General features: G+C 43.6%; 1 protein-coding gene across 1 annotated transcript in view; it reads left to right on the top strand.

The window, feature by feature from the left end:
• Positions 1 to 27,543, top strand: part of PTPRS (protein tyrosine phosphatase receptor type S) — a 684,599-nt gene that overhangs the window by 95,601 nt on the left and 561,455 nt on the right. The window contains exon 2 of the mRNA XM_075352599.1: positions 27,214 to 27,352. Within this exon, the coding sequence (XP_075208714.1) occupies positions 27,277 to 27,352 (76 nt within the window). The 5' untranslated portion in view covers positions 27,214 to 27,276. The remainder of the gene's footprint in view (positions 1 to 27,213; positions 27,353 to 27,543) is intronic.

The raw sequence follows: 27,543 nt of genomic DNA on the forward strand, positions 1-27,543 counted from the left end.
AATTAGATTCAAGGTGAAATCTGAATTCACAATTGCAGGCGTAAACATAAAACCAGACTTAAGGCTGCTTTACATGGTGCGACCGATTGTGCGATTTCACAATCGATCGTACCCGCCCCCGTCCTTTTTGCGTCACGGGCAAATCGCTGCCCGTGTCGCACAAAGACAGTAACCCCCGTCACACATACTTACCTCTCGTGCGACCTCGCTGTGGGCGGCGAACGTCCACTTCCTGGAGTGGGAGGGACGTTCGGCGTCACAGCGACATCACACGCCCGCCGGCCAATGGAAGCGGAGGGGCGGAGATGAGCGGGACGTAAACATCCCGCCCACCTCCTTCCTTCACATAGCCGGCGGCGGCCGCGTGACGCAGGTGAGCTGCTGTTCATCGTTCCCGGGGTGTCACACGGAGCGGCGTGTGCTACCCCGGAAACGATGAACAACTAAATTAAACGATATTATGGAACCTAGCGAGCAGTACACGACTCACGATTTGTGAGCGATACTGCGTCGCTAGGAGGTGTCACACAGGCCGGCATCGCCAGTGATGCCGGATGTGCGTCACAAAAACCGTGACCCCGACGATCTATAGCATGATAGATTGTCTGGTGTAAAGCAGCCTTTAGGCTCTGTGCGCACTAGAAAATGGAATTATCTTAAGAAAATTTCGCAGCTCTGAAAGATTACCGCACCTGCGGTAAAAAAAACGCAGCAAACCGCACCCAAAAACCGCATGCGGTTTTACCACGGTGTGCCGCGGTTTTACGTGGTATTGGTGCAGTTTTTCCACGGGTTGTTCCGTGCGGCTTTTGACCATTATCTATGGCAAAAAACGCAGGTACCTGCAGAAAAGAAGTGACATGCAATTCTTTTTGCGGCAGAAAACATGGAGCAAAACCTGCTGGTGAAAAAAAATGCAGTGTGCGCACAGCATTTTTTTCTTACCTAGGTTTTGCTGGGGAAGGACAGCAGAAAGGTTATGAACATTTTCTGCAGCAAAACATGCAGCAAAAACACGGCAAAAACCGCAGCGTGTGCGCAGAGGGCCTTAATCTCCAAGGATACTTGTAAAAAATGCTAGGTGCTCGTACAAGAGACAATGTTACACTCTTGGAACCTGCATCTTTACATTTAAGAGTATCCTCTTTATAATGGTCATCTCAAAACCAAAGAAGGATCCTCTTCAGTTTAAAATCTACACTTATCTCACTGTTGAAGGTGGACGTCAAATTGTTGACCTCGATTCTAGTTGCCAGAATTAATAGGTGTCTACCAGCGCTTATTAACCCTGACCAGGTAGGCTTCATCCCATCTCGTCAGGCCCATGGCAATATTCGTAAAAACCTGATTGTCCACTAAATCGAAATCCCCATTACTCCTTCTTGCTCTTGATATAGAAAAAGCCTTTGATTCTGTACTATTGCCTTACCTACTTAAAGTTCTAGATAGGCTGGGCTTTTCCACCCAGTTGATACAAGCCATAAACCTGTTATATAATAAGCCCACGGCCTATTTGAAACTTCCAACCACAGCCCCTCAACTGATTCTTATAGCCAGAGGCACTAGACAAGGGTGTCTCTTATCTCCGGTCCTATTTGCATTGTTAATAGAACCGCTTGCCCAGGCCATTAGACTCCATCCAGACATTACAGGACAGGAAATTGGCCCCAACGTCTACAAGCTAAGTCTCTTCGATGATCGTTTAATGCTTACCATCACTAACCTGCACACGTGCCTCCCAAATTTGTTTTCCCTCCTCCATCAGTTTGAATCAATTTCGGGTCTTAAAGTAAACATTGATAAAACAGAAGCCTTATTTCTAAACACCCCAATAAATCAGCAGAATGCCATTCTGGCGAAATTCAAATTCCAGAGACAGAGCCATTTTGTCTCCTACCTTGGTGTGAGGCTGGCTTCCCATAGAAACTCCCTTTTTAAATGGAATTATTCCCTTCTTATGCAGAAAATGTTGCAGGACTTTAAAAAATGGTAGCAACTATCCATCTAATTTTCGGGAAGGATCCACGCAGTAAAAGTAAATACACTCCCCCAATTACTCTACCTCTTTTGCTCTCTTCCTATTTTTCTCCCACAGAGCGTTTTTAAACTCATTAATTCAGCAGTCTTCAACTTTATATGGGACAATAAAAGAGCCAGGATCTCTTTGTACACCTTGTTTAGGCATAAATAACAAGGTGGGGGTCTCCCTCCCAAATTTTTCTCACTCCTATAAGGCTGTGTTCATCTTGCGTAACTCTCGAGACTCTCAATGCATGAGTGGGCTCTGAGATGAGTTAACATGGAAAACGCCTTGCTGGCTCCATACACGCTGAGAAGCCTTAAATGGATGACGGGTCCGCTCTCTCTTAGGATATTAGATTTTGCCTCTTCTCCCATAACACTATCATGCTATGGAGGACTGCCCGGTTTAAATTTCAGCTTCAGTCGAACCCATCCCCCTTACTTAGCCTCTTCAACAACCCTATGTTCCCCCCAGGGATCGACGAGAGTAGATTTGCTTGGTGGAAATGTAAGGGCGTTACACAGTTGGGTCACCTAGCCCCTTTCTACAGCCTCTATTCCAAGCAAGAGTTTGTGGCACAGTTTGCTCCCCCTATTTCATAGCACTTCAGGATTGAGCAGATATACCACTTTGTCTGTTCACTCCTGGGTGACCGGTGAACTCTCTCCCCAACGAGTTTTGAGAGGTCCTGTATTTATGACCCGGTGGCTAAAGGCACAAGCTCCTTGATCTATACTAAATCGTCCACCCCTTGACATTTAATTAAAGATCATGGATCACTGAGAGGCAGACCTGGGGTTCACAATGTTGGTGGATATGTGGAGAGGGTATTATGAAGCTATCACTAAGGGGAGCCTGAAGAAACATCTCAAGGGTACCAAATTTCACACCATTTCTGATGCCATGGCTGGTACGGATGCCTGGTTTGAGGCACAACCAAAATCCTTCTTTTTGCTAGGCTTATACAACTCGGAATACCAATGTAAGAAGTGTGTTGACATCAGTGGAGAGTATGTGGAATAAATGTAAGGTTTCATCATCCTATCTCGTGTCTTTCTGGGTAAAGCCAAAGACTTAGGGCTCATTCAGACGACCGTTCCATTTGTCCTGGTCAGTTTCTGTTTTTTTGCCGACCTACTCACAGGACCATCTTTTCAATGTCTTTTGTGTAGGATCGGATGGCACACAGAAGCACTTTCGTGTGCATCTGATCCTACAAAAAAACACATCGGATGCCATATGTCCATTCTGTTATTATGGAACATGTCCTATTCTGTTTCGTAATTGCGGACCGTGACACAATACAAGTCTATAGGTCCGCAAAATCCCCAGAAGCCACACAGAAACACTTCATTGTGGCTTCCGTCAGGTGCCCCTGCAGTCAGTGTTCCACTCCTGCGCCAGCCTCGCAGCTGCTCGCACTGCAGTGTATCAGCATTTGCCCGAACAGCAATGCAAACAGCCATAGGGATGACGACATCAGGAGGTTAGTTAAATTCATTACCTGCTCTGATGAAGTCCACTGCACTCCTGACATCAGTGCTCATCACTGACTTCCATGCCCGCCGCGTTCTCACATCAACTCTCGCAGGCGGCCCAAGACTGTGACTAGCGGTGATGCCACAAGATCCCGCGAGACTTGAGGTGAGACTGCGGCGGTCACTGAACTCAGTGACAAGCGCTGACGTCATGAGTTCAGTGGCGTTTAACACCGCAGGTAATGTACCTAGCTAACTTCAGGACATCGGCGCTTGTCATGCCCTGCAGTAACCTGGCCTGACCTAATGATATTAGCTCAGGCCACTGCACTGCTCTCCCAGCCAATGGATAACATTCTGTTCCTCATTGACTGGGACAGTGAGTATGAATCGTCACGGGACCCCCTTATTGGATTACGCCAGACCCGGATTTGATTTTTCAAATGTTTCCAATAAATTGGTGAAAGAGGGAATGTGTTTGGGAGTGTTCTTTAAAATAAAAGTTTGTTTGTCATCTATTTTTTTTTATTACTGACTGGGTTAGTGATGTCGGGTATCTGATAGATTCCGTGACATTATAACCCTAGGGCTTGATGTCAGGTGACGTTACACAGCTGGTATCAACCCCATATATTACCCCGTTTGCCACCACACCAGGGCAACGGGATGAGCTGGGACGAAGTACCAGGATTGGCACATCTAATGAATGTGCCACTTCTGGGGCAGCTGCGGCCTACTATTTTTAGGCTGGGGAGGGTCCAATAACCGTAGACCTCCCTAGTCTGAAAATACCAGACCACAGCTGTCCGTTTTATCTTGGCTGGTGATCCACTTTGGTAGGGACCCCACGTTTTTTGTTTTACATTATTTATTTACTGTAAAATAACAGCGTGGGGTGCCCTCTGTTTTGGATTACCAGCCAATGTAAAGCTGCCAGCTGTGGTCTGCAGGCTGCAGCCATCTGCTTTACTCTAGCTGGCTACAAAAAATAGGGGGGACTCCACGTCATTTTTTTTCAATTATTTATTTTTTTGGCTAAATACAAGGCTAAGCACACTCAAGGGTTCAAGATTACATAATGCAGGGGAGTGGAACATTATATATGTTTTTCTCATCTCTCTATGACGAGTGCTGACATCATGAGGTTAGCTAAGTTCATTACCTGCGGTGATGATTTCTGCTGAACTCATGATGTCAGTGCTCATCACTGAGTTCCATGGTCCGCCGTGTTCTCACATAGAGTATTGCGGGCTGTGACTAGTGGTGACGTCGCTCAGGTGATCTGCGGTCACAGCTGGAGTCCTCCACCGGTGACCGGAAATCACCGCGTGGCTCACTTCACTTGCAGCCTGAATATCACAGCAGGCAGTCATGTTCTATGGCTCTCGCAGTGAGATTCAGATGTAGCAGTGCTGGAAGCGGCGGCCCTTGTGTGGATTACGTCAGACCTGGAGGGGTGTTTGGGGTGTTAATAAAGTGGTGAAAGAGGTTGCTTTTTTTGTCTTTTATTTCAAATAAAGGATTTTTTAGGTGTTTGAGTTTATTTAGTTTCACTTACAGATTACTGATGAGGAGTGTCTCAAAGACACCTGCCATCACTAATCTAGGACTTAAGGCTGCTTTACACCAGGCAATCTATCGTGCGATAGATCGTCGGGGTCACGGTTTTTGTGACGCACATCCGGCATCGCTGGCGATGCCGGCCTGTGTGACACCTCCTAGCGACGCAGTATCGCTCACAAATCGTGAGTCGGGTACTGCTCGTTAGGTTCCATAATATCGGTTACTTTAGTTGACCATCGTTTCCGTGGTAGCACACGTCACTCCGTGTGACACCACGGGAACGATGAGCAGCTCACCTGCCTCCCGCGGCCGCCGCCGGCTCTATGTGGAAGGAAGGAGGTGGGCGGGATGTTTACGTCCCGCTCATCTCCGCCCCTCCGCTTCTATTGGCCGGCGGCCGTGTGACGTCGCTGTGACGCCGAATGTCCCTCCCACTCCAGGAAGTGGACTTTCGCCGCCCACAGCGAGGTCGCACGAGAGGTAAGTATGTGTGACGGGAGTTACTACCTTTGTGCGACACGGGCAGCGATTTGCCCGTGACGCAAAAAGGACGGGGGCGGGTACGATCGATTGTGAAATCGCACAATCGGTCGTACCGTGTAAAGCAGGCTTTAGTGGCAGCTATGGGCTGCTATTAACTCCTTATTATCTCGATTGCCACCGCACCAGGGCAATCGTGAAGAGCCGGGTAAAGTCTAATGGATGCGGCAATCCCGGGTGACTGCTGGCTAATATTTTTAGGCCGGGGAGCTCACAATAATGTGAGTCTCCCCAGGCTGAGAATACCAGCCCCCAGCTGTGAGGGTTTATTTTGGCTGGGTGTCAAAATTGGGGGGGACCGCACACCGTTTTTTGAAATTATTTATTTTACTGTACGATATAGACCCGCCCACTGGCGGCTGTGAATGGTTGCAGTCAGACAGCTGTAACTCAGCATAGGGGCGCATCTGACTGCAACCAATCACAGACGCCAGTGAGTGAGGGAAGCAGTAAATATGTATGAGCCTAATGAGCGGTCGACTTGGGAAGAAGAAAGAGCTGCCTTGGGAGCAATTTGAGCCGCCCTGGTGATCAGTGAGTTTTTAGCGCTTGCTCCTACCCCTTTGCGCCGAATTCTGTTCCCCTTAGACTTTACATGGGGACCAGCATCTGGCCAGATACCGTGGCCTGTATGTAACCCTCCTTCCATTTTTTTTTTGCGGTCTGCAAAAAAATTGGAAGTCACACAGATGGCACACGGACCATATACGGTGCTTAACGGAACGGATGCAGTTATTACATGGATGTCACATGGATGCATCCGTGGAAAAACAGGACCATTATCAGCAGCCCCTCGTACAAAGGGAAAGGAAATTATGTTGTAACAAACTGAAAGCCAGCGAGAGATAAACTGAAACATATTCTTGTAAGGTGAAAGAATTAGGGTCTGGGAAGGAGAACACACCGAATCACAACAGACACAACTGGTGTTTACTTCACAGATTAATCCTAAAATGAAGGGCTGGAATTCCACATTGAAATATAGCCAGCAATAATAAGCAATGAGGGGTGAACGTATATACATATATAACACAACCCAGAATGTGATAAGGCAAACAATGATGGGAAAATTAGAAACACCTGCAGCAGAGCATATCAGAAAGGAAAACAATGACCTTAGGAACCATCAGCATTCAGACAGAGGAACCAACCACAAAACCACAAGTCATTGGATTGAATCCCCAAATGAGCCATGACATCAGCATTATCAAGCCGCTGCAGCACTTTTCTTGACAACTTTTGAGCCCAACGTTAACCTGCCTGACAGATTTTCAGGTGACCCAAATTATTTTTTTTTCGTTTGGGAAAATTGGCACTTGTATTTCATGCTTCATCCACTCATCATTTCTGTAACGCTGGCATCCCTGCAGGGATGCTGACATACTAAATGCCGCGGCCGGGTTGCACCCTCCCTCTCCTCTCCACGGCTGTCCACATGCTTCCCTGCTGCTATCTCCTGGTCCCGGTGCTTGCTCATGCCACACAGGTCCCCTGGGTGTGTGTTCAGGGTGCGCGCGCACTCTCCTTCCCTTTAAAAGGGACAGCGCACCATTTACCAGAAGTGCCTCTCAGCCTATGGCAAGGGGAGGTGCCTGAGCAACAAATTTAGTTAGTTTACTGCCTGCTTGCTAGCTAAGTTTCAGGTCTGTACCTGTACCTTTGCTCACCTTCCTATACCTGTCAGTATCTGCTGTTGTAACCTCCATATATGCCTGCACTAGCCATCCAGTCTGCATTAGCTGTCCCGGCTGCACCTGTCTGCTTGAGAGACTGTACCTGTCTGCACCTGAGCCCATCCTTGCATCCACGTCCCTGGAAGTCTGCTGCCTCAGTCCTGGACACTGTCCTGGGACTGGTACCTGGCAGCCAAGGTTATGGCGAACAACCGGTAAGCACTTAGTTAAGCCCCTTCCTCGTCTGGGTAAGCCCAGGTCCTCCCTATGTAAGAAGAGATCCAGCGCAGAAAGGAAGGCACTCTTCAATATAAATTTCCATATGGTTTATTCCATGTGCACACATGTGAAAGGTAGGTACAAACTGCCCCTAAGCAGGGGAAAAAATGACTAGCGACTCGTTTCGACCGTATTACACGGTCTTAGTCAGGTCCTCCCTGTGGTTCAGTGGGTCCACTCATGCTCGCCTCACAGGCGAGCACTAAAATTTGCCTGCTGCAGGGTTAGGCTTGGTCTCTTTCTTTACTCCCTGACTTTCCACAACGTGCAACAGTAGACTTGTTTATTGAGGCCTTCGAGTTCCTATTTTAGGACCCGGACTGTGTAGATTACCCAGAAAGTAAACTTCCAGTCCTTTAACAGGGGCAATGTACAGCTGAAGATTACTTTAGTGAATTTTGGCGTTGACTGAATGTCATTTGGAATGACTAGGTCTTTGGCCATTAGTTTTTTTTTCTGGACTCTCTGACCAAATCAAGGTTATATTAGTGAAGTTCCCTTCTGATTCCTTGGCTATCCACCTTCATCGGCAGTTGAGTAAATGGAGACACAAGCATGCTGCTGACTGCACCTCCACCAATACTATACTTACCACAGATTCTTGTCATCATTCACTGTATGTAGCCAGAAACATTTCTGTGGGAGAATTGATAACAATGAAGTGGAACAGTTCTAAGGATTCAACCTACAGTGATGTCAAATATAAAATATGTTCTAGACTTCACAGTAGAGGCTATCGTAAGTGGACACTAGACAGAACATTGTCAATAGTGGACAACATAGAACGAAATCATTTGCTAAAGAATAAATAGTATAAACCCAATCATAAACAATCTATTATTTATTTTTCTACAATGTTTAGTTTACAGTTCAATGAAATTACAGGTATTAAAAAATACTTACCTATCTTAAATCAGCATTTGAAAGATAAAGTGACCAAATATAAAATACAGTTCATTGCTAGGAAAGCACCCACTTTACAGGACATTTTATCACCCAGTCATGTTTGGAATTGTTTGGGATATAATAATACCTGGTTGAATCTAAATGGATTCTTCAAATGCGGGGCAACCAGATTTCAGTTGCTATCAACAACAATGTGTTCACAATTAATAATTTCATAAATTGCAACACTGTTTTTGTGATCTACCTGATAAACTGCCTGATATGTAAAATCTAATGCGTAGGATGTACTACGAGTGCTTGAAAAGACGCATCTGTAAACAGCTGTTGAATGCGGTCAATCCCAATGCGGTGTCAGCTTCTGCGGTTTCCAGAGTTTTCTAAAACCCATCGAGGAGATTTGATGGGCTTCAGGTTTATGAGCATAGAGAGAGTCACTAAACCTGCTAAAGGTGTTGATCATAGGCGGAAACGTTTAAACAGGGAGACAAAATGGATCTTTACTTTGCAAAGCCAGGCACCGGAAGGTTTGAATAACAGACAGGATCTTATTAGATTATATTAATAGATTTCTTTTGGCTAGTTTGTAGGATGTAGACCATTGGAAATGTTTCATATTTACTTATATTGACTCATATTTATGTACTTATGGGTTTACTCCTCTATTTAATCTATAGTATGTAACATGTTTTCGTTATTTTATAATTGCTGATTTTTTCCCTTTAGTATTCCCCTGCTATTTAAGTAACCATTACCTCCATATATAGTTACTCATTTTTTTACATATTATTTTGGTCATGATTCGAAACCGTTTATAACGGTAATCATTACTATTCAGTTGTGTAGATCTTATTACTGGAGTTTCTTCTAGGTAGGCTTTTAATATATTAGTAGTGGTGAGTGAGTTTATCTACAAAGACCATGAGGAAGGCTGTAAAGCTGAAACGCGTAGTCTGCCCATAACTGCATTACAATATTGCCTCTTAGTGTTACTTTGTCTCACGATTTTAAAGATGGAATAAAAGTTGCTTTTTAAGGATTTGCTGGTTTGCTCGCTGGATTTTCTACTGCTATTTCCCTCAATTCATTTGTGTCGGTGAGGTCCCACCTTTATCCGGGTGTAACCTCCTGAACTTGAATCAACACATAGTTAAGACGTGCCTTAATGGTAAGCTGGTTATTTTTTTTAATTTTTTTTTTGCAAAAAATGACATAGATTCAAAATATAAAGTACCAACAAGCAGGGACACCTCCTCAGTGACATACTTCATCACCCCCTGTATGAGAAGTGTATCAATAGCAGTGCCTTTCAACAAAAATTTTAGTAAGGGTAAACTAAGATCCTCTGCCACTTTGGCATCAACAAAATTGTCAAAAAACTGAAATCAATAAAGGCCTTGAGCCACATAGATTTTGGTAGAGAAGACAAATAGGAAGCAATAATTTTGCAGAATCGTAAGGAAATACTGTACCTTTGCACCCAGGTGGGCATTTCGGAACCCATCTAGGTGCTGGCGACTTATGACAGCGGTTCCAGACTTTATACAGTTGCTAAAATTCAATTTGTGTCCCTTGGACCATTGTTGTTGATCGGAGTTAGTTATCCCATTTGGCATGGGCTCCCCATAACAGTAATAGATATACTAGCAACTGTGGAAAAAAATAAGACAGTCCCTGAAAATAAGTCCTAGGCCATTTTATGGAGCAAAAGAAAATACAAGACCCTGTCTTATTTTTGATCCAACATCACCGAGCCCAGCCTCAGTCTTCCTGAGTGACTGGGCTGTGGGTGGAGTTTCACTGCACATCACAGCCTAGCATCACTCCTGCTTGCGGTGCTCTTCAGCAAAGGAGAGAGCGCGCGACATGCTGGACTGTGATGCTGGGCTGTGTTAAGCAGTGAAACGCCGCCCACAGTCCAGTCACTCAGGGAGACTGTGGCCGGGCTCAGTGATGACCTGACATCACTGGATCTCAGAGGTCACGGAACCCCGGGGTCACGCCATGGGGATGAGCGGACCACAGCAGTTCCACTCTAAGGCACAATTGGCTGAACAAAGTATTTGACAAAAGACTTCCCTATCAGTTTTAAAGGGATGTGTCCACTATTGCACAGTAGTGAACCACTCCTTTAAGCACTCTTATATGGTCAAATGAGAATCTTTTGGGGGGCATGAATTCTCACCACAGATCTGTCAGATAATCTGTAATAGGGCAGCAAAAACATCAATTTGCACATTATATAAAGAGAATTAATATAAAATCTTACTGTTCTGGTATCATACACCAGATCTCTTGCATAAACTTAACCCCCTGTTTCTGGATGTCTGCTGGTCCTGTGAGACCTTGTCGGATATGTTAAGTTATATTTTTTGGTCATGCCCTGGAATTCTAGGGTTCTGGCTGTCAATTAATCCAAAAGGTGCAAAACATGGAGGTTCCTCTAGATCCTTTGATTTACATCCTCAATGTTTCTCACAGAGGGATGGGTAAAATCTCCTCTAAACTGCTCCTTCATATGTTAATGGTGGCTAGATGCTTGATTGCTCTCTATTGAAAGAACTGCCCTTTTTTTTGGATTTGCTTTACAAAATCTCTGATGATCAGAGGATGGAATACATGATGGCAATCCTGAATGATCTATTTTAGACAATTTGAGCACCTTTGGATTTTTGGACTCAATATAATGGTTAAGTGTATATTCCTTCCTCAACCCCATACTCCCTCTGTGTCTTTTGTTTATAAAGTCTTTGGTTATGTTATAGATTGGATATAGAGGAGTAATGTATTTTAGTACTAAGTAGTGCTCTTTAGGGTACATTGCTTATGTTGATCTGACATCACTTCCAGTTGACCCCACATCACCGTGGCTGGCCCCAGTCTCCCTGAGTGGCTGGGCTGTGGGTGGAGTTTCCCCGCAAGCAGGAATGATGCTGGGCTGTGATGTCGAGGGAAACTCTACTCACAGCCCAGGCACTCAGGGAGTCTGGGGCCAGCCGTGGTGATGTGGGGTCAATTGTAAGTTAACATCACCGAATTTGAGAGGTCACAGAGCCCGGGGTCACACGATGGGGATGAGTAGACAGCAATAGTGCTGCTCACAGGCAGAATTACCAACACAAGGTATTTGAGAGAAGCCTTGTTTCTGAACGTTATATTAATGTGGCCAGTAATACTAGGTAGTGAACCACACCTTTACAGATGTTTTGCATTGTTGTCTATTAGCCCTATGTTGACTTTGTTGACCTTTCCCCAGTCATACAAACTGTATACAAATGTTATTTTTTTCTGTTTTTCAACGTACACTGTGTGCAGAATTATTAGGCAAATGAGTATTTTGATCACAAGATAATTTTTATATATGTTGTCCTACTCCAAGCTGTATAGGCTTGAGAGCCAACTACCAATTAAGTAAATTAGATAATTAAATAAATTAGATAAAGTAAATCAGGTAATGTGCATCTCTGTAATGAGGAGGGGTGTGGTGTAATGACATCAAAGGTGTACTTAATTATTAGGCAACTTCCTTTCCTTTGGCAAAATGGGTCAGAAGAGAGATTGGATGGGCTCTGAAAAGTTCAAAATTGTGAGATGTCTTGCAGAGGGATGCAGCAGTCTTGAAATGGCCAAACTTTTGAAGCGTGATCACCGAACAATCAGGCGTTTCATGGCAAATAGCCAACAGGGTCGCAAGAAGCGTGTTGGGCAAAAAAGGCGCAAAATAATTGCCCATGAATTGAGGAAAATCAAGCGAGAAGCTGTCAAGATGTCATTTGCCACCAGTTTGGCCATATTTCAGAGCTGCAACGTTACTGGAGTATCAAAAAGCACAAGGTGTGCCATACTCAGGGATATGGCTAAGGTAAAGAAAGCTGAAAAACTACCACCTTTGAACAAGAAACATAAGATAAAACGTCAAGACTGGGCCAAGAAATATCTTAAGACTGATTTTTCAAAGGTTTTATGGACTGATGAAATGAGAGTGACTCTTGATGGGCCAGATGGATGGGCCAGAGGCTGGATCAGTAAAGGGCAGAGAGCGCCACTCCGACTCATACGCCAGCAAGGTGGAGGTGGGGTACTGGTATGGGCTGGTATCATCAAAGATGAACCTGTGGGACCTTTTCGGCTTGAGGATGGAGAGAAGCTCAACTCCCAGACCCACTGCCAGTTTCTTGAAGACAACTTCTTCAAGCAGTGGTACAGGAAGAAGTCGGTATCATTCAAGAAAAACATGATTTTCATGCAGGACAATACTCCATCACAAGCATCCAACTACTCCACAGCATGGCTGGCCAGTAAAGGTCTAAAAGATGAAAAAATAATGACATGGCCCCCTTGTTCACCTGATCTGGACCCCATAGAGAACCTGTGGTCCCTCATAAAATGTAAGATCTACAGGGAGGGAAAACAGTACACCTCTCGGAACAGGTGGCTGCTGCACGCAATGTTGATCGTGAACAGATCAAGCAACTGACAGAATCTATTGATGGTAGGCTGTTGAGTGTCATCATAAAGAAAGGTGGCTATATTGGTCACTCATTTTTTGGGGTTTTGCTTTTGCATGTCAGAAATGTTTATTTCTAAATTTTGTGCAGTTATATTGGTTTACCTGGTGAAAATAAACAAGTGAGATGGGAATATATTTGGTTTTTATTAAGTTGTCTATTAATTCTGCACAGTAATAGTTACCTGCTCAAACAGATATCCTCCTAAGATAGCCAAATCTAAAAAAACAACCCTACTCCAACTTCCAAAAATATTAAGCTTTGATATTTATGAGTCTTTTGGGTTGATTGAGAACATAGTTGTTGATCAATTATCAAAAAAATCCTCTAAAATACAACTTGCCTAATAATTCTGCACACATTGTATGTGATTTATAATCAGCATAAAAATGTCAATAAAAATTACAGTTTAAAAAATAATTATTTCACTGCTGTGCATTTGCAATGCATATTTTGTTTTAAGGCAAGAATCACAAATCAAGCAGATAAAGTTCATCCAATATTACCCTGTTGCTCTTTCTTTCTGAAATTTCAAGGATTTTTTCTCCTCATTTAGGTTACGTGATCTCTTAGTGTCCTCCTTTACTTAGCTGTATATTTTTTGAAGGGGTCATCCCAGTAACCAAAGGTTTCTGTATTTTGAAATTTTATGGACTATACCGCGGGAGCAGGAGGATGCAAAATTTCCTATCACAGAAATGCCACATTCACAAAGCCATATGTCACAGTCAAATTACAGAACATGATGTATGGTCTGTCCAGAGATCTCCTTACCAGGACTTGACAACCTTATACGTGACTATGAGGCTGTCAGAATCAAGTGAGGAAACCTACAGGCAGACCATTCATCATGGTCTGTACTTTGACCGTGACACATGGGTATGAATGCAGCATTACTATAAAGGAGTCCTAGATTTTGCAGCGAGCCAGTGATAGATGCAAAAAAATCATGTGATGCTTTATTCAAAAAGAGAATAAAAAAATAGTTCACATACAGATGGTAAATTAGGCAGAGGTGAGATATCATCTGCAAGGAGTGAAAATGAGACGCGTTTCGACTTCACCTTCTTCAGAGTCATAATGAAAGTTTCTGACTCCTTAGGAAGCTAAAAACATGGGATAAGTGACAAAGAGAAACAAGAAGAAACAAGAAACAAGAAACAAATTATCACTATCACTAATTGTTTCTACATCACTTTCCCCATGTTTTTAGCCTCCTGAGGAGTCAGAAACTTTCATTATAACTGTGAAGAAGGAGTAGCTGAAACGAGTCTCATTTTTATTCCTTGCAGACAAGATCTCACCTCTGCCTAATTTACCATCTGTATGTGAACGATTTTGTTATACTCTTTTTGAATAAAGCATCACATAATTTTTTTGCATCTATCACTGGCTCGCTGGAAAATCTTGGACTCCTTTACATTAAGCGTGGCTCTTGCCTCTAATCCAACACTGAGCCTTCAATATGGAGAGCGGCATATAGATGGACATTTATAAGCGGTAACTTGGCAATCTTTGTCTTTTTTTAATGCAGCATTACTGGTGATGGATAGCGCTGGTCACTCAATTATAATGCAGTAGATCACAGTTCGGCCTGCTGACTATATACTGGTATTAGCTTATTTAGGAGAATATAGAGAAGAGGATAATCACTCTGTCTTCACAGCAGGCAGAGCTGGTACGTACTGGCTATAGCTGCCCATTTCATGGAATTGAGTATAGATTAATAAAAATACAAGATAAAATCTGGAAATCAAGATGAAGACTAAAGAATAGCAAATAGTAGGGTGAAGTGTACAGTGTGATAGACAATCTGGTGGGGATACAGGAATGGCAAAATAGCGCACTGCTGGGTTAACCCTTAATGAGTTATGACGTACATTTTCATCATAGATGGGTAAAAAAATGTATGAAGTAGGCTCAGGAACAGAGCCTGCATTAGAAAGTAGCTCTTTCACTGGCACTACAGGCTCCAGGTATTAGCAACTTCATCGGACTAAAGTCACATCAGATCAATGATCCATCTCCAGGTCACGTATGTGGAAGCAAGGGTAGCGGTGCTTAGCTTATAGAAAGATATATTCCGTAGTCCAAAATAGAAAATAATTTTACTTGGTGCCAGCGGATAGTCCTCTTCCAATGGGTACTTGAGAAAGCGTGTGTTAACATGAAACATCGTTGGCCGACAGGGATTGTGTCTGCCGTCACAGCTTTTGTATTTGTTTTAAGAATAGACAGCACTATACATTGGTACCTAGTGCCGCAATTTTCTATTTTTCATGACAGAGCCTGCTTTATACCAGGCAGATGACGGCTGTGATACATACACGACATTTTCCTGTAACTGCAGCAACTGGAGTTTGCTCCAGTTGTCGCAGTTTAATAATTGAAATACCCCTGTCACTCTCTGATAGTGGCACTTAAAAGACATCAATAACAGTGCGTGTGATCACTGACTCACATGGGCACCCCCAAGACACAATCACTTGGAACCGATGGGTAACCATGATAGCCCGGGGCCTGATGCCATTGTGGTCCTCCTGTAAAATTTAGCCATAAACTGAACTCTATAAGAGAACTCGCATTTCTCTATTCATTGCAATACCATGCTATAGTACAAGCAATAGCAGGTTCAAGTTCCCTAACTGGACTAAAACAAAAATTCAAATCACCGCTTTTTTAATTATTAAAATTAAAGACATTTTAAAAATAAACATATATTGTTTTTACTGTATCCAAAAAAGTTCAGTCTATCAAAATATAAAATGATTGAAATTGTACATTATAGTAATGTGCAGAATTACAGCACTGTGTTTAAAGGGAACCTGTCATCAGAAATTTGGCTTTCAACCTAAATGTTTCCCCCTCTGCAGCTCCTGTGCTGCATTCTAGTAAGGTTTCTATACTTTTTGTGCCCCCTTTTAAACCAAAATAAATACTTTATAAAGTTATACCTTTTGGTATGAAAATCTTGTAAATTCTCCATGGGGGCGGGCCGTCTGGTGTCCGTTGCTGTCCCTTACGCCGTCCCCCCACGCTCCAAATCATCCCTCAGGACATTGCCCACTGCGCCCGAGGTACCGTGCACACCAGGACACCTGGTGACGTCGCAGGCACGAGAATATGGGCGGCGCTGTGATTGCATCGCAAGTGCCCGCCCATACTCTCGTGGCCGCGCTCTCCCCTCTGTACGTCGTTCAGATCCTCTCCGCTTCTCCTGTGCTGTGCTGCTCCGCTCCTCCCATCTATTTCCTGCTGCAGGGTACGATGGGAAGGAGGTGACGTCTGGTCATTTGGCCGGCGCAGAACGTTGGAGGAAGAGGGGAAAGTGCGGTCACGAGGTTATGGGCGGCACTTGCTGATGACACTCACAGCACCGCCCATAACCTCGTGCCTGCGCAAAACATCACCAGCGGTCACACGTGCACGCAGTGACCTCGGGCGCCCAGGGGCGGCGTCCTGAGCTTTGACATTCAGCGTTCGGGGGCGGCGTAAGTCGGCAGGAGGACAGTAACGGACACCAGACAGCCTGCCCCCATGGATAATTTACGAAATTTACATACGAAAAGGTACAACTTTATAAAGTGTTTATTTTGGTATAAAAGGGGCCAGAAAAACTATAGGAACCTTGTTAGAATGCAGCCCAGGAGCTGCAGAGGGGGAAACTTTTAGGTTTACAGGTAAATTTCTGATGACAGGTTCCCTTTAAAGCGACTGAGGAAAAAGGTCACTCCTCATCACAGCATTTATTTCTATATACACAAAGGCACTGCAGCACTGCACGTTCCTATCCAGATGAAATCAGGAACATAGTACGATATACATTTTTATACTGAAATAGAAAAAAAGGAATAATAGGCTTTTCAGAAAAATAGCAGTGTGCGGATTTTCATTTGCACACGAATATTTACAGCATAAAGTGAAATATGTTTACAGCTTTTCTTTTAATCCCTGAATTAATATTTAGTTGTGTAACCTTTATTTCTGATAACTGCTTTACATCTGTGTGGCATGGAGTCAGCTAACATCTGACACCCTAAGCTGCCCGGACTACATTCCACAGTTCTTTTGCATTCTTAGGTTTTCTATCTAAAACAGCATTTTTGATGTCACTCCACAAATTCTCAAATCAGATTGAGGTATTGAGATTGTCAGTCTGAAACCATTATGTTGCCCACTTGCTGGTATTTTGGGGGTCGTTGTCCTGCTGAAACACCCATTTAAAAGGGAAATTATTCATCATAAGGCAACATAACCTCTTCCAGTATTTAGATGTATTCAAACTGGTCCATGGTGCCTGATATTCCATAAATGGCCCCGGAGTATGGGAACCTTACCAAACCAGTATGCTGGCACCTCCATGGTTTACAGACTTTACAGTGTACTGTGGGTTGAATTCTGTATTTTTGGGTCGTCTCACAAGCTTTCTGCAATTTTTAGATCCAATAAGAACAATCTTGCTCTCATCTGTCCATACAATATTGCAGCACTTCTCTTTAGGCCAGTCAATGTGTTCTCTGGCAAACTAACCTTTTCAGCACGTCTTTTTTTCAGCAATGGTACTTTACGAGGCTTTCTTTTAAATAGTTTGGTTTCATGTAGGCATCTTTTGATGGTTCTACTACTCGCAAGTAACTGAAGATCTTCTTGATCTCCCTGGAGCTGTACATTGGATGCGGATGGTAGCATTTTTATTCTTACCACACGTTTCAGGTTTTGTTTTCCATTTTGAAGCATTGGAAATCTTTTTAGCTGAGCAGCCAATTATTTATTGCATTTCTTTATATGTTTTCCCTTTTCCAATCAACTTCTTGACCAAAGTTCTTTCTTGGTACAATATCTGGAACAACCCATTTTATTCACTGAGCAAGGGCTTAAACCAGCAGGTCAATAGAAAAGATTTAGCAGGCTCACCACTCAGTGATCTGGATCCACAGGTGCTGGGATGAAGTGGCTGGCGTCCACAATTCAATGCAAGAAAAGGATGAAGGAATCCCACACATCGTTCTTCATAAAATTCTTCAAGACTTTATTGACCCATTAAAATCCTTCTTTAAAATTGCGTATTCTGGGCATAAAACCCCGCCTTATGCATTTCAGACATTCGTCCTTACTCATAGGCAGCAACCAGCAGGTTGAACATTTGCTACCCTTCTTCTTTAAATATAGACCATAATTGACACTTGTTTTTTCACATAATGAATGACCTCAGTAATTGAACTCTGCTCTGCTATTACAAAGAACACCCCTCTTTCATTAAATGAGTCAATTACACCCAATTAGCAGCGTGGATGTCATGACTGTTGATTCTGTTGGTTGCTCATTTCCTACACCTAGTCATTATTTTTTCCCCATGTTTGATCTTTTCTGCCCAAAGCAGAAATTAATACATTAGTGATGATAAACTGCTATTATTTTCTACATAACTTTATGTAATATCAGGCCAATTTCAGCATTACACCACCAACAGAGTTGTGTGGGGCAAATAGAGAGACATTCTATTGGGACGTTTGGAGCATTGTACCAATGTGACAACATTTTGAAGTTTTGTGAAGGAAGTCATTGGCATTTTATGTGCCAAAGTGATCACCTTAATAAACCCTTCTGACAAGATCTAGATCAGAGGTCTCAAACATGCGGCCCGCGGGCCGCATGCGGCCCCCGAGGCTGCTTGTTGCAGCCCGCAGACTTCGTGACAATCACAGCTCTATGCCCGGGGGTCGGCGCCGGCAGGACTTTACTACAATTGAATCCATTTTTGGTGCCGCGCAGAGGAGCTGTCTTCACTATATCAATAGCTGCTGCCCGCCAATCAGATGCAAGGAAGTGGCTTTGCTGTATGAAGTCACCTCCTTGCATTTGATTAGCTAGCAGTAGCCATTAATATAGTGCAGACAGCTCCTCTGTGCAGCACCACAAATGATTCAATTGTAGTAAAGTCCTGCTGGCGTCGATCCCTAGGCATAGAGCTGTGATCGTCACGGGCCACAACAAGCAGGTACATGCTCACAATCAGGATCTGCTCCATCCTGTATGAGGCACGTCCTGACCTGCGGGGCCGCATGTCTCCTCCTTAGGAGACCGCAGCTGTCCGTGCCCACAATCAGGGTTCGGGGTGCTGCAGTGTCCTCGCTGTGTTCTCCCTAGGGAGGGCATGCGACTACGCAGCATAAATTCACATGCTGCGGCCTCTGCAAGCCGCATCGCAGGTCAGTTTTCACTGCTGGCCGCACAAGCACAGTGGGCAAGGGATTTTTAGAAATCCCATCCACTCTGCTTGTACTGTACATCGCAGCGCTTTGGACGCAGCTGAAATATGTTGCATTCAAAATGCTGCAAACACTGATCGTGGGAACACGGAACAGAGGAAAGGTGAGGAGAATTTTTTTTTGCGTATTGCTAAAGGATGGCCACAATACCACAAGGATGAGTACAGTACTGCAGGACACAATACTACAGGGCACAATACTACAAGGATATGCACAGTACTGCAGGACACAATACTGCAGGACACAATACTGCCGGACACAATACTGCAGGGCACAAGGATGAGCACAATACTACAAGGATGGGTACACTACTGGGCAAAATACTACAAGGATGGGTACAATACTACCGGGCACAATACTACAAGGATGGGTACAATACTACTGGGCACAATACTACAAGGATGGGTACAATACAACTGGGAACAATACTACAAGGATGAGCACAATACTACTGGGCACAATACTACAAAGATGGGTACAATACTACTGGGCACAAAACCACAAGGATGGGCACAATACCACAAGAATGAGCACAATACTACTGGGCACAATGCTACAAGGATGAGCACAATACCACTGGGTACAATATTTCAAGGATGAGCACAATACTACTGGGCACAACACTACAGGGCAAAAGGATGGGCAGAATACTACAAGGATGAGCACAATACTACAAGGATGAGCACAATACTACTGAGCACAATATTACAAGGATGAGCACAATACTACTAGGCACAATACTACAAGGAAGGCTGCTAATTTTAAAGCCATATTACAAGAAGGTGATCAAATTCAAAATAAAGCATGAAATTTATTTTATTTTGCGCTAGTAAAAATGCTTTTTTTTATATATATATATATATATATATATATATATTGTGAGACTGTGACCGGGGTTATCTATGACGGCCGGTATGTCTCGCCCCGGTTGTGCTCACTCCATGATAGAAAGTAAATCCACTCTAGGGTTAATGCTGTTTCCCTACAGGCTGAAGGAAGGGTTAAATGGAAACAGGAACAAGGGCAGGTGTGCCGGGTGTGAGGGAGTGAACAGAACTCCCTGAGTTCTCTGCTGGAGAGGCACATGTATATTGTTGTAGACTTTTGTTTGGACATTAAAACCGTGTGCTGTGAACCTTAATGCCTGGATCCCGTGTCTTCTGCTGCGCAGCCGACCATGCTACCTCACAATATATATATATATATATATATATAAACTTAACAAAAAAGTGCAGGTTTATTCTAATAAACAAATAAAAAAAATTCAAAAAAGTGATCCAAAGATGTATAGAGAAAAACCATGGATTCATTAAAAATGTCACTTTGTCCTGCAAAGAATGCGGCCTCTCTCAATTTTTTTTTCTATATGCGGCCCATACACCCAGCTTAGTTTGAGACCTCTGATTTGAGACCCCTGACCTCTAGATTCTTGAATGCTGCCCCTATGCAATGTAGAACTGAATGTTGGAATTAAGTTAATGACATTCAGGAAGACACTTCTTTGAACATATTTCTGCAAATATTCTTATGTGGCCAAAGGAATTTATAACTTTAGATAGTTAGGGTCCCTCAGAGGCTGTTTAAGAGACTGGGATGCTGTGCCCTGCAGAGCCAGGTACTCTAAGCACTGCTGTGCAGGGAAAAATTAGTAGAGGGCATCACACTGTACCAGTTCTGTGGACCCTTTATTCTCCTTCCGTTTATCCTAATACTATAACACATCAGTTTATGAGATATGAAAATCACTTTAAACTCTTAACACCCCATAACAATATTCGTCATGGAGCAGGCCAGATATATCTGTTAGGAGCTGAGCCTATTCCAGATGCAATAGATGTTGGCTAAATTATATAACCATCATCCATTAACCATTTAAATGCTGCTGTCAATCTTTGATAGTGAAATTTAAATAGAAGGCACACAAGCTTTCACATAGCAGCTTCTATCTGACCCTGTTGTTGCTCGTAATTCAAAGGAGAACTAAATTTTTTCTATATCCCGCAATACTGTGATATTGCAGTATATAGTTCACTGATCAGACAGGTTAAAGATAACCTGTCTGCAGGATTTTGTAAAGTAAAATTCACACATTTCCATATTGGAGCTGTAACACTGATTAAAATGATACCAGCAGTGAAGAAGTCTATTTTATTGTTTTTGAGTAATCAGCATATTGAAGTTCACCTATCTTCTTGCATTGGGGTGGGCTTGTGGGGCAGGTCTTTTCTTGGTGCTCTGGTCCCTCATTCATCCTGTTGTTTGAATAACAGGTCGCTGATCTGTCAGTGACCTGCCTTCTACTTTATTGTACTGGTGCAATAATATGTGATTTCCAAAAAACATACAGTGCGTGTCCATCTGCTATTTTTTTCTCATGCCCAGGTGGGCGCAGTGGCATAACTAGAATCTGATGGGCCCCAGTGCAAAGTTTGAGCCTGGGCCCCCCCATATGTTCAGCAGATGTATGGGCCATTGTAGGATTCTAAATTTTATAAAGACATACAAGTTGCTCCCCCTTTTCATTGTGTAGTAATGTCCCACATCCTGTACCAATGTCCCCCATCCTGTGCCACGTCCTGGTAAATATGTCCCCCATTCTGGTATATGTGCACATCATGGACCCATCCTGGTATGTCCACATCATGGCCCCATCATGGTATATGCCACCATCATGGCTATATCCTGGTATATATGGTTCCAACCTGGTATATATGCCCACTATCATGGCCCCATCCAGGTATATATATATATATATATATATATATATATATATATATTTCCATCATGACCCTCTCATGGTTTATGTCCCCAACATGGCCCCATCTTGGTGTATGACCCCCATCATGCCAATATCCTGATATATATAGCCCCATGTATGTCACCATCATGGCCCCATCCTGGTATATATGGCTCCATTATGCTATATATGGCCCCATCCTGGTATATATGCCCCTTCATTGCCCCATCCTGGTATATATGGCCTCATCCTGGTATCTATGTCCCCATCTTTGCCCCATCCTGGTATATATGTTTCCATCATGGCAACATCCTGATATATATGTTCCCACTGGTATATAACCCTCCATCCTGGTATATAGTCCCCCATCCTGGTATATAACCCCCCATCGTGTTCTATAGCCCCTATTCTGGTATATAGCCCTCCATCATGATATATATAGCCACCCATCCTGGTATATAGCCCCCTCATCCTGGTATATAACCTCATTCTGGTATATAGCCCCCGCTATGCTATATAGCCCCCTGTTATGGTCCGGTAACCGTGGAAGATTACAAAAAACTCTCATCGGTGAAAAATCACCAAGAAAACAGGAGTAGTTGGAACCTGGGCTGACCACAATCCCCTAACTATCAGACCACACTAGAAGTAGCCATGGAGCGTTCCTAAAAACCTAGACGCCTAGTCACAGCCTGAGAAACTAGCTACGCCTCACAGAAAGAAATGAGGAAATCTACCTTGCCTCAGAGTAGTCCCCAAAGAAGTAGATAGCCTCCCACATACAAAGATTACGATGATGTAGAAAAACACAATACACAGATAGGTCAAAAAGATTTAGCAAAGGCGAGGCCCAACTAACTTGACACAAAAAAAGGAAAGGAAACTGATTGTGGTCAGTACAAAATGCCTGTAGAAAAATACCAAACTCCTGATAGTAAAAATGACCCTGGAGGTCGAACGTCCTCACCCCCACTATATTAGGTACTCCTGTAAATAATGGGAGAGCAAAATACAAAAAGGAACACAAAATAAAAAAGAGCAAATAATCAAATTAGACAGGGAGAAAATCCCTTTTCCTGCAGGAGAACTAGCAAAGGGGAACCCCCATGCTCACAATACAAGAGAAACCAAACTTCACCTGCAAGAAAACAGATACAAAGCAAAACAAGGAAAAACAACCACCCTAAGGTGTAAACTAAGAAGCAAGGAAAAAACTGAGAACTTATCTGCAGAAGTCTTGCTCAGGGAAACAGGGAAGGACAAAACTCCAAGCCAGGAACAGAGACTGAGGAATATACAACCTATTATAACCGGCGCCATCAAGATAAAAAGTTCTCTCCTATATAGACCAGACTTGTCTGCAATAGGACTTCCCTAATTCCCAATTAACGCCGACACCTGTCTGAGACACAAGCTCAGACTCAGGTCCATTACCATTCCTGGCCACCAGAGGGAGCTTCAAAACAACACCCACACAGATGATATTCACAACAGCCCCCCACCGCGCCGCACACAGTAAAAAAAAACAAAAACGGGTGTACTTACCTTCCGTACACTCCGCCGGCATTCTGCTGTGACACTGGCATGCCAGCAACTGACCAGCATTTAAGCAGCTCAGCGCATGACGTCAGTGTCATACGCAGCCACTTTCAGCACAAGCAGCTGTCAGCATATTCTCTACTCCCCATGTGCAGGATCATGTGCGTGGGGAGCAATGAATATTCATGGCCTTAATCGGCGGCTGGCACATCGTAGTGCAGGGACCCGACGGGTCTCTGTGCTCCAATGTATTTCAGCTGGATGCGTGCCCTCAGAAACATATCTAGCTGGGGCAGGGGCCAGTGGGCCCCCTGCACCCCTGGGCCCGGTTGCAGTGGTGATCTCTGCGACCGTGGTCATTACACCACTAGGTGGGCGGTATTATGGGCTTGGGGAGCAATGAATATTAATTTTCTTTAATAGCGGTCACACGTGATCACCCAGCCTGCTTTCTGAAGCCACTAGGGCAATCGTGTCTGCTATTAAAGAAATTAAATATTCACTGCTCCCCATGCCCACAGTTCTGAGCTTAGGGAGCAGTGAATACACATTTTGGATAAGCTGATGTCGGCATTTGATTGGGTTTGCATGGCAGTGATGTCATGCACTGCCCCGCTTACACGCTGAAGTCAGTTGCTGGCATCAGAAGGGGATGCTGCTTACTGGGGAAGAGGAGGGAAGATGAGTATAATCGTTTTTTTTATGTATGTGGCATAATGGGAGGCATATATACCAGGATGGGTCCATGATGGTGAACATATATTCCAGGATTGGCCCATGATGAGGAACATATATACCAAGATGGGGATCATATATGCTAGGATAAAGGACATACAGTATATGCCTGGAAGGGGCCCAAGATGTGGTAAATTAGTACCGAATTGGGTAACATTACCCCCATAACAGTGTCAGAAGCTGCTCCCCCCATACCAGTGTGTTATAACCACATTTCCTCCTGTAAAACTTATTTGCGTCTTATGGTACAATGCTTATTATAATCTGAAAAATGCAGTATCTATCAATCTATCTATTAGAGCTGGGCGAATAGTCAAATATACGGGTTTGGACAAATAATTTCTATTATTCATGTATTCGTACGGAATAACAAACCTAATGCAAGTCAACGGGAAACTCAAATAATTTTCTGGAGGACCTTGGAAGTAGGTCTGGGAGGGTTGTAAAAATGCTGCAATGGATAGAAAAGTTCTGAAACTGAATAGGAACAGCATGGGCAAGATGCCTGGATGCATTTCTGACTCAGCTGGTTTCTGGGAATAATATTGTCAAAGTATTAAAGCAGGATAATTATATTTACTGAGTTTCCCGTGGCTGTCACAGTGCTTCCAGGTACGATCATTAAAGTTCATGAATATGCACTACTTGCTCCATTCACACTCTGTAACAGTGTCTGTGATTGGCTGCAGTCCTGCTTCCCCCAGCCACCCTCTGTACCGGCGTCTGTGATTGGTTGCCCTCACACTCTGAAGAGGAGTGTAAAAATAAATAAATTATTGTAAAACAAATTGCATAGCTGTATGCTTTGTATTGGTTGTGCAGCAAAATACAAGGGACCCCGTAAGTATATTTTTATTTATTATAATTTATCGGCCTTCAATTGATCTTGAGCCAATGGTGACTTGATGGATGAATGCTCTGTAGGAAGATCGATCTTCTGCAGCCTAGATTGGTCCACCTGGGTCCTATCTGTTGTTATCTTGATAGTACCAAGTTATCAGATTGTTGGTCTTCTCTTCACCTTGTCTTAAGGACCCGTCACACTAAGCAACATCGCTAGCAACATCGCTGCTAACGAACAACTTTTGTGACGTAGCAGCGATGTTGCTAGTGATGTCGCTGTGTGTGACATCCAGCAACAACCTGGCCCCTGCTGTGAGGTCGTTGGTTGTTGCTGAATGTCCTGGGCCATTTTTTAGTTGTTGCTGTCCCGCTCTGAAACACAGATCGCTGTGTGTGACAGCGAGACAGCAACAACTAAATGTGCAGGCAGCAGGAGCCGGCTTCTGCGGAGGCTGGTAACCACAGTAAACATCGGGTAACCAAGAAGCCCTGTCCTTGGTTACCCGATATTTACCTTTGTTACCAGCCTCCACCGCTCTCACTGTCAGTGCCGGCTCCTGCTCTGTGCACATGTAGCTGCAGGACACATCGGGTTAATTAACCCGATGTGTGCTGTAGCTAGGAGAGCAGGGAGCCAGCGCTAAGCATTGTGCGCTGCTCCCTGCTCTGTGCACATTTAGCTGCAGTACACATCGGGTAATTAACCCGATGTGTGCTGTAACTAGGAGAGCAGGGAGCCAGCGCTCAGTGTGCGCTGCTCCCTGTTCTCTGCACGTGTAGCTCCGTGCGCTGGTAACCAAGGTAAATATCGGGTTGGTTACCCGATATTTACCTTAGTTACCAAGCGCAGCATCTTCCATGCGGCGCTGGGGGCTGGTCACTGGTTGCTGGTGAGCTCACCAGCAACTCGTGTAGCGACGTTCCAGCGATCCCTGCCAGGTCAGGTTGCTGGTGGGATCGCTGGAGCGTCACAGTGTGACATCTCACCAGCAACCTCCTAGCAACTTACCAGCGATCCCTATCGTTGTTGGGATCGCTGGTAAGTTGCTTAGTGTGACTGGATCTTTAGTTTCACATCCACATTTTAAAAAGCTCTGTGAAGCACCTATAGGTTCAAAATGCTCAACACTCCACTATATAAATTTCTTGAGGAGTTTACTTTCCAAAGTGGGGTCACTTGTTGGGGGTTTCTGCTGTTTAGGTACCTGAGGGGCCCTGCAAATGCGACATGGTGTCCGCAATCTATTTCAGCCAAACTTGTTTTCCAAAATTCCAATAGTGCTCCTTCCCTGCCGAGCCCGGCCATGCGCCTATACAGAGGTTTCTGTCCTCATGTGGGGTATCAGCGCACTCAGAAGAAACTAAGTAACACATTTTATCTTGCTATTTCTTGTCAAAATTAATACATTGGGGCTGAAGCAACATTTTTAGGTAAAGGATAATATTCCTGTGAAGCACTTGAAGGGTTAATAAACCTCTTGGATGTGATTTTGAGTACACTGCGGGGTATAGTTTTTAGAATGGTGTCACGTTTGGGCATTTTCTGTCACCCAGGCCTCTCCAAGTAACTTCAAATGTGATGTGGTCCCTAAAAAAATGGTTTTGTTGAAAAAATGAGAAATTGCTGATGACCCCTTCTAACTTCCTAACCCAAAAAAATATTGTTTCAAAAATTGTGCTGATGTACAGTAGACATGTGGAAAATGTGGTTTAGTGGCATAAAAATTTAACATTTCAAAATTGCAAAGTTTCTCAAAATGTTATGTTCACTAATAACTACAAAAAAATATTTCCCAGTAACATGAAGTACATTATGTTCCGAAAAAACATTCTCAGAATCTCCGGGATCTATTGAAGAGTTCCAGAGTTCTAACCTGTCAAAGTGACACTAGGCAGAATTGGAAAATTTGCTCTGGTCATAAAGGACAAAATTGGCTGCCCTATTAAGGGTTAAGAATCCCGTAAAAAGGTTACATAAACACAGAAATAAAATAATTCCAATTAAAATAAAAAAAAAAGTCCTGCATGACATGTGTTGTGTGTTTTCCTAGTTTACATTTAGAAGAATAATTGTCAGAATGCTGTATTTAATGTGATATTCTTTTGCTCTTGTCGTTTTGCAGTCTCTGATACTAGTGTGAATCCAGGATATTGTCTACACCGAACCAAGGAGAAATTAAGGGATCATGCGGAACCCCAGCATGGTTATCTTAGTTTGCATAATAAGCCATCTCCTACTTCTTGCCGGACTCAAGGCTGACAGTAAGTCATCTAGCTTATACTTCACAATTTTCGGATGTTCATGTAAAATATTTATCAATAACGGTATGTTATCTGTAAACTATATTTCTACCATACCTTTAGAGATGAGACAAGCACAATCATTAACTTCTCTGATAAAAGACTCCAAATAAGTTGGATATAGGCCAAGTATCATAGTATATAGTAAAAAT

The sequence above is a fragment of the Anomaloglossus baeobatrachus genome, chromosome 1, assembly GCF_048569485.1.
Source record: "Anomaloglossus baeobatrachus isolate aAnoBae1 chromosome 1, aAnoBae1.hap1, whole genome shotgun sequence".
NCBI classification, from domain to species: domain Eukaryota; kingdom Metazoa; phylum Chordata; class Amphibia; order Anura; family Aromobatidae; genus Anomaloglossus; species Anomaloglossus baeobatrachus.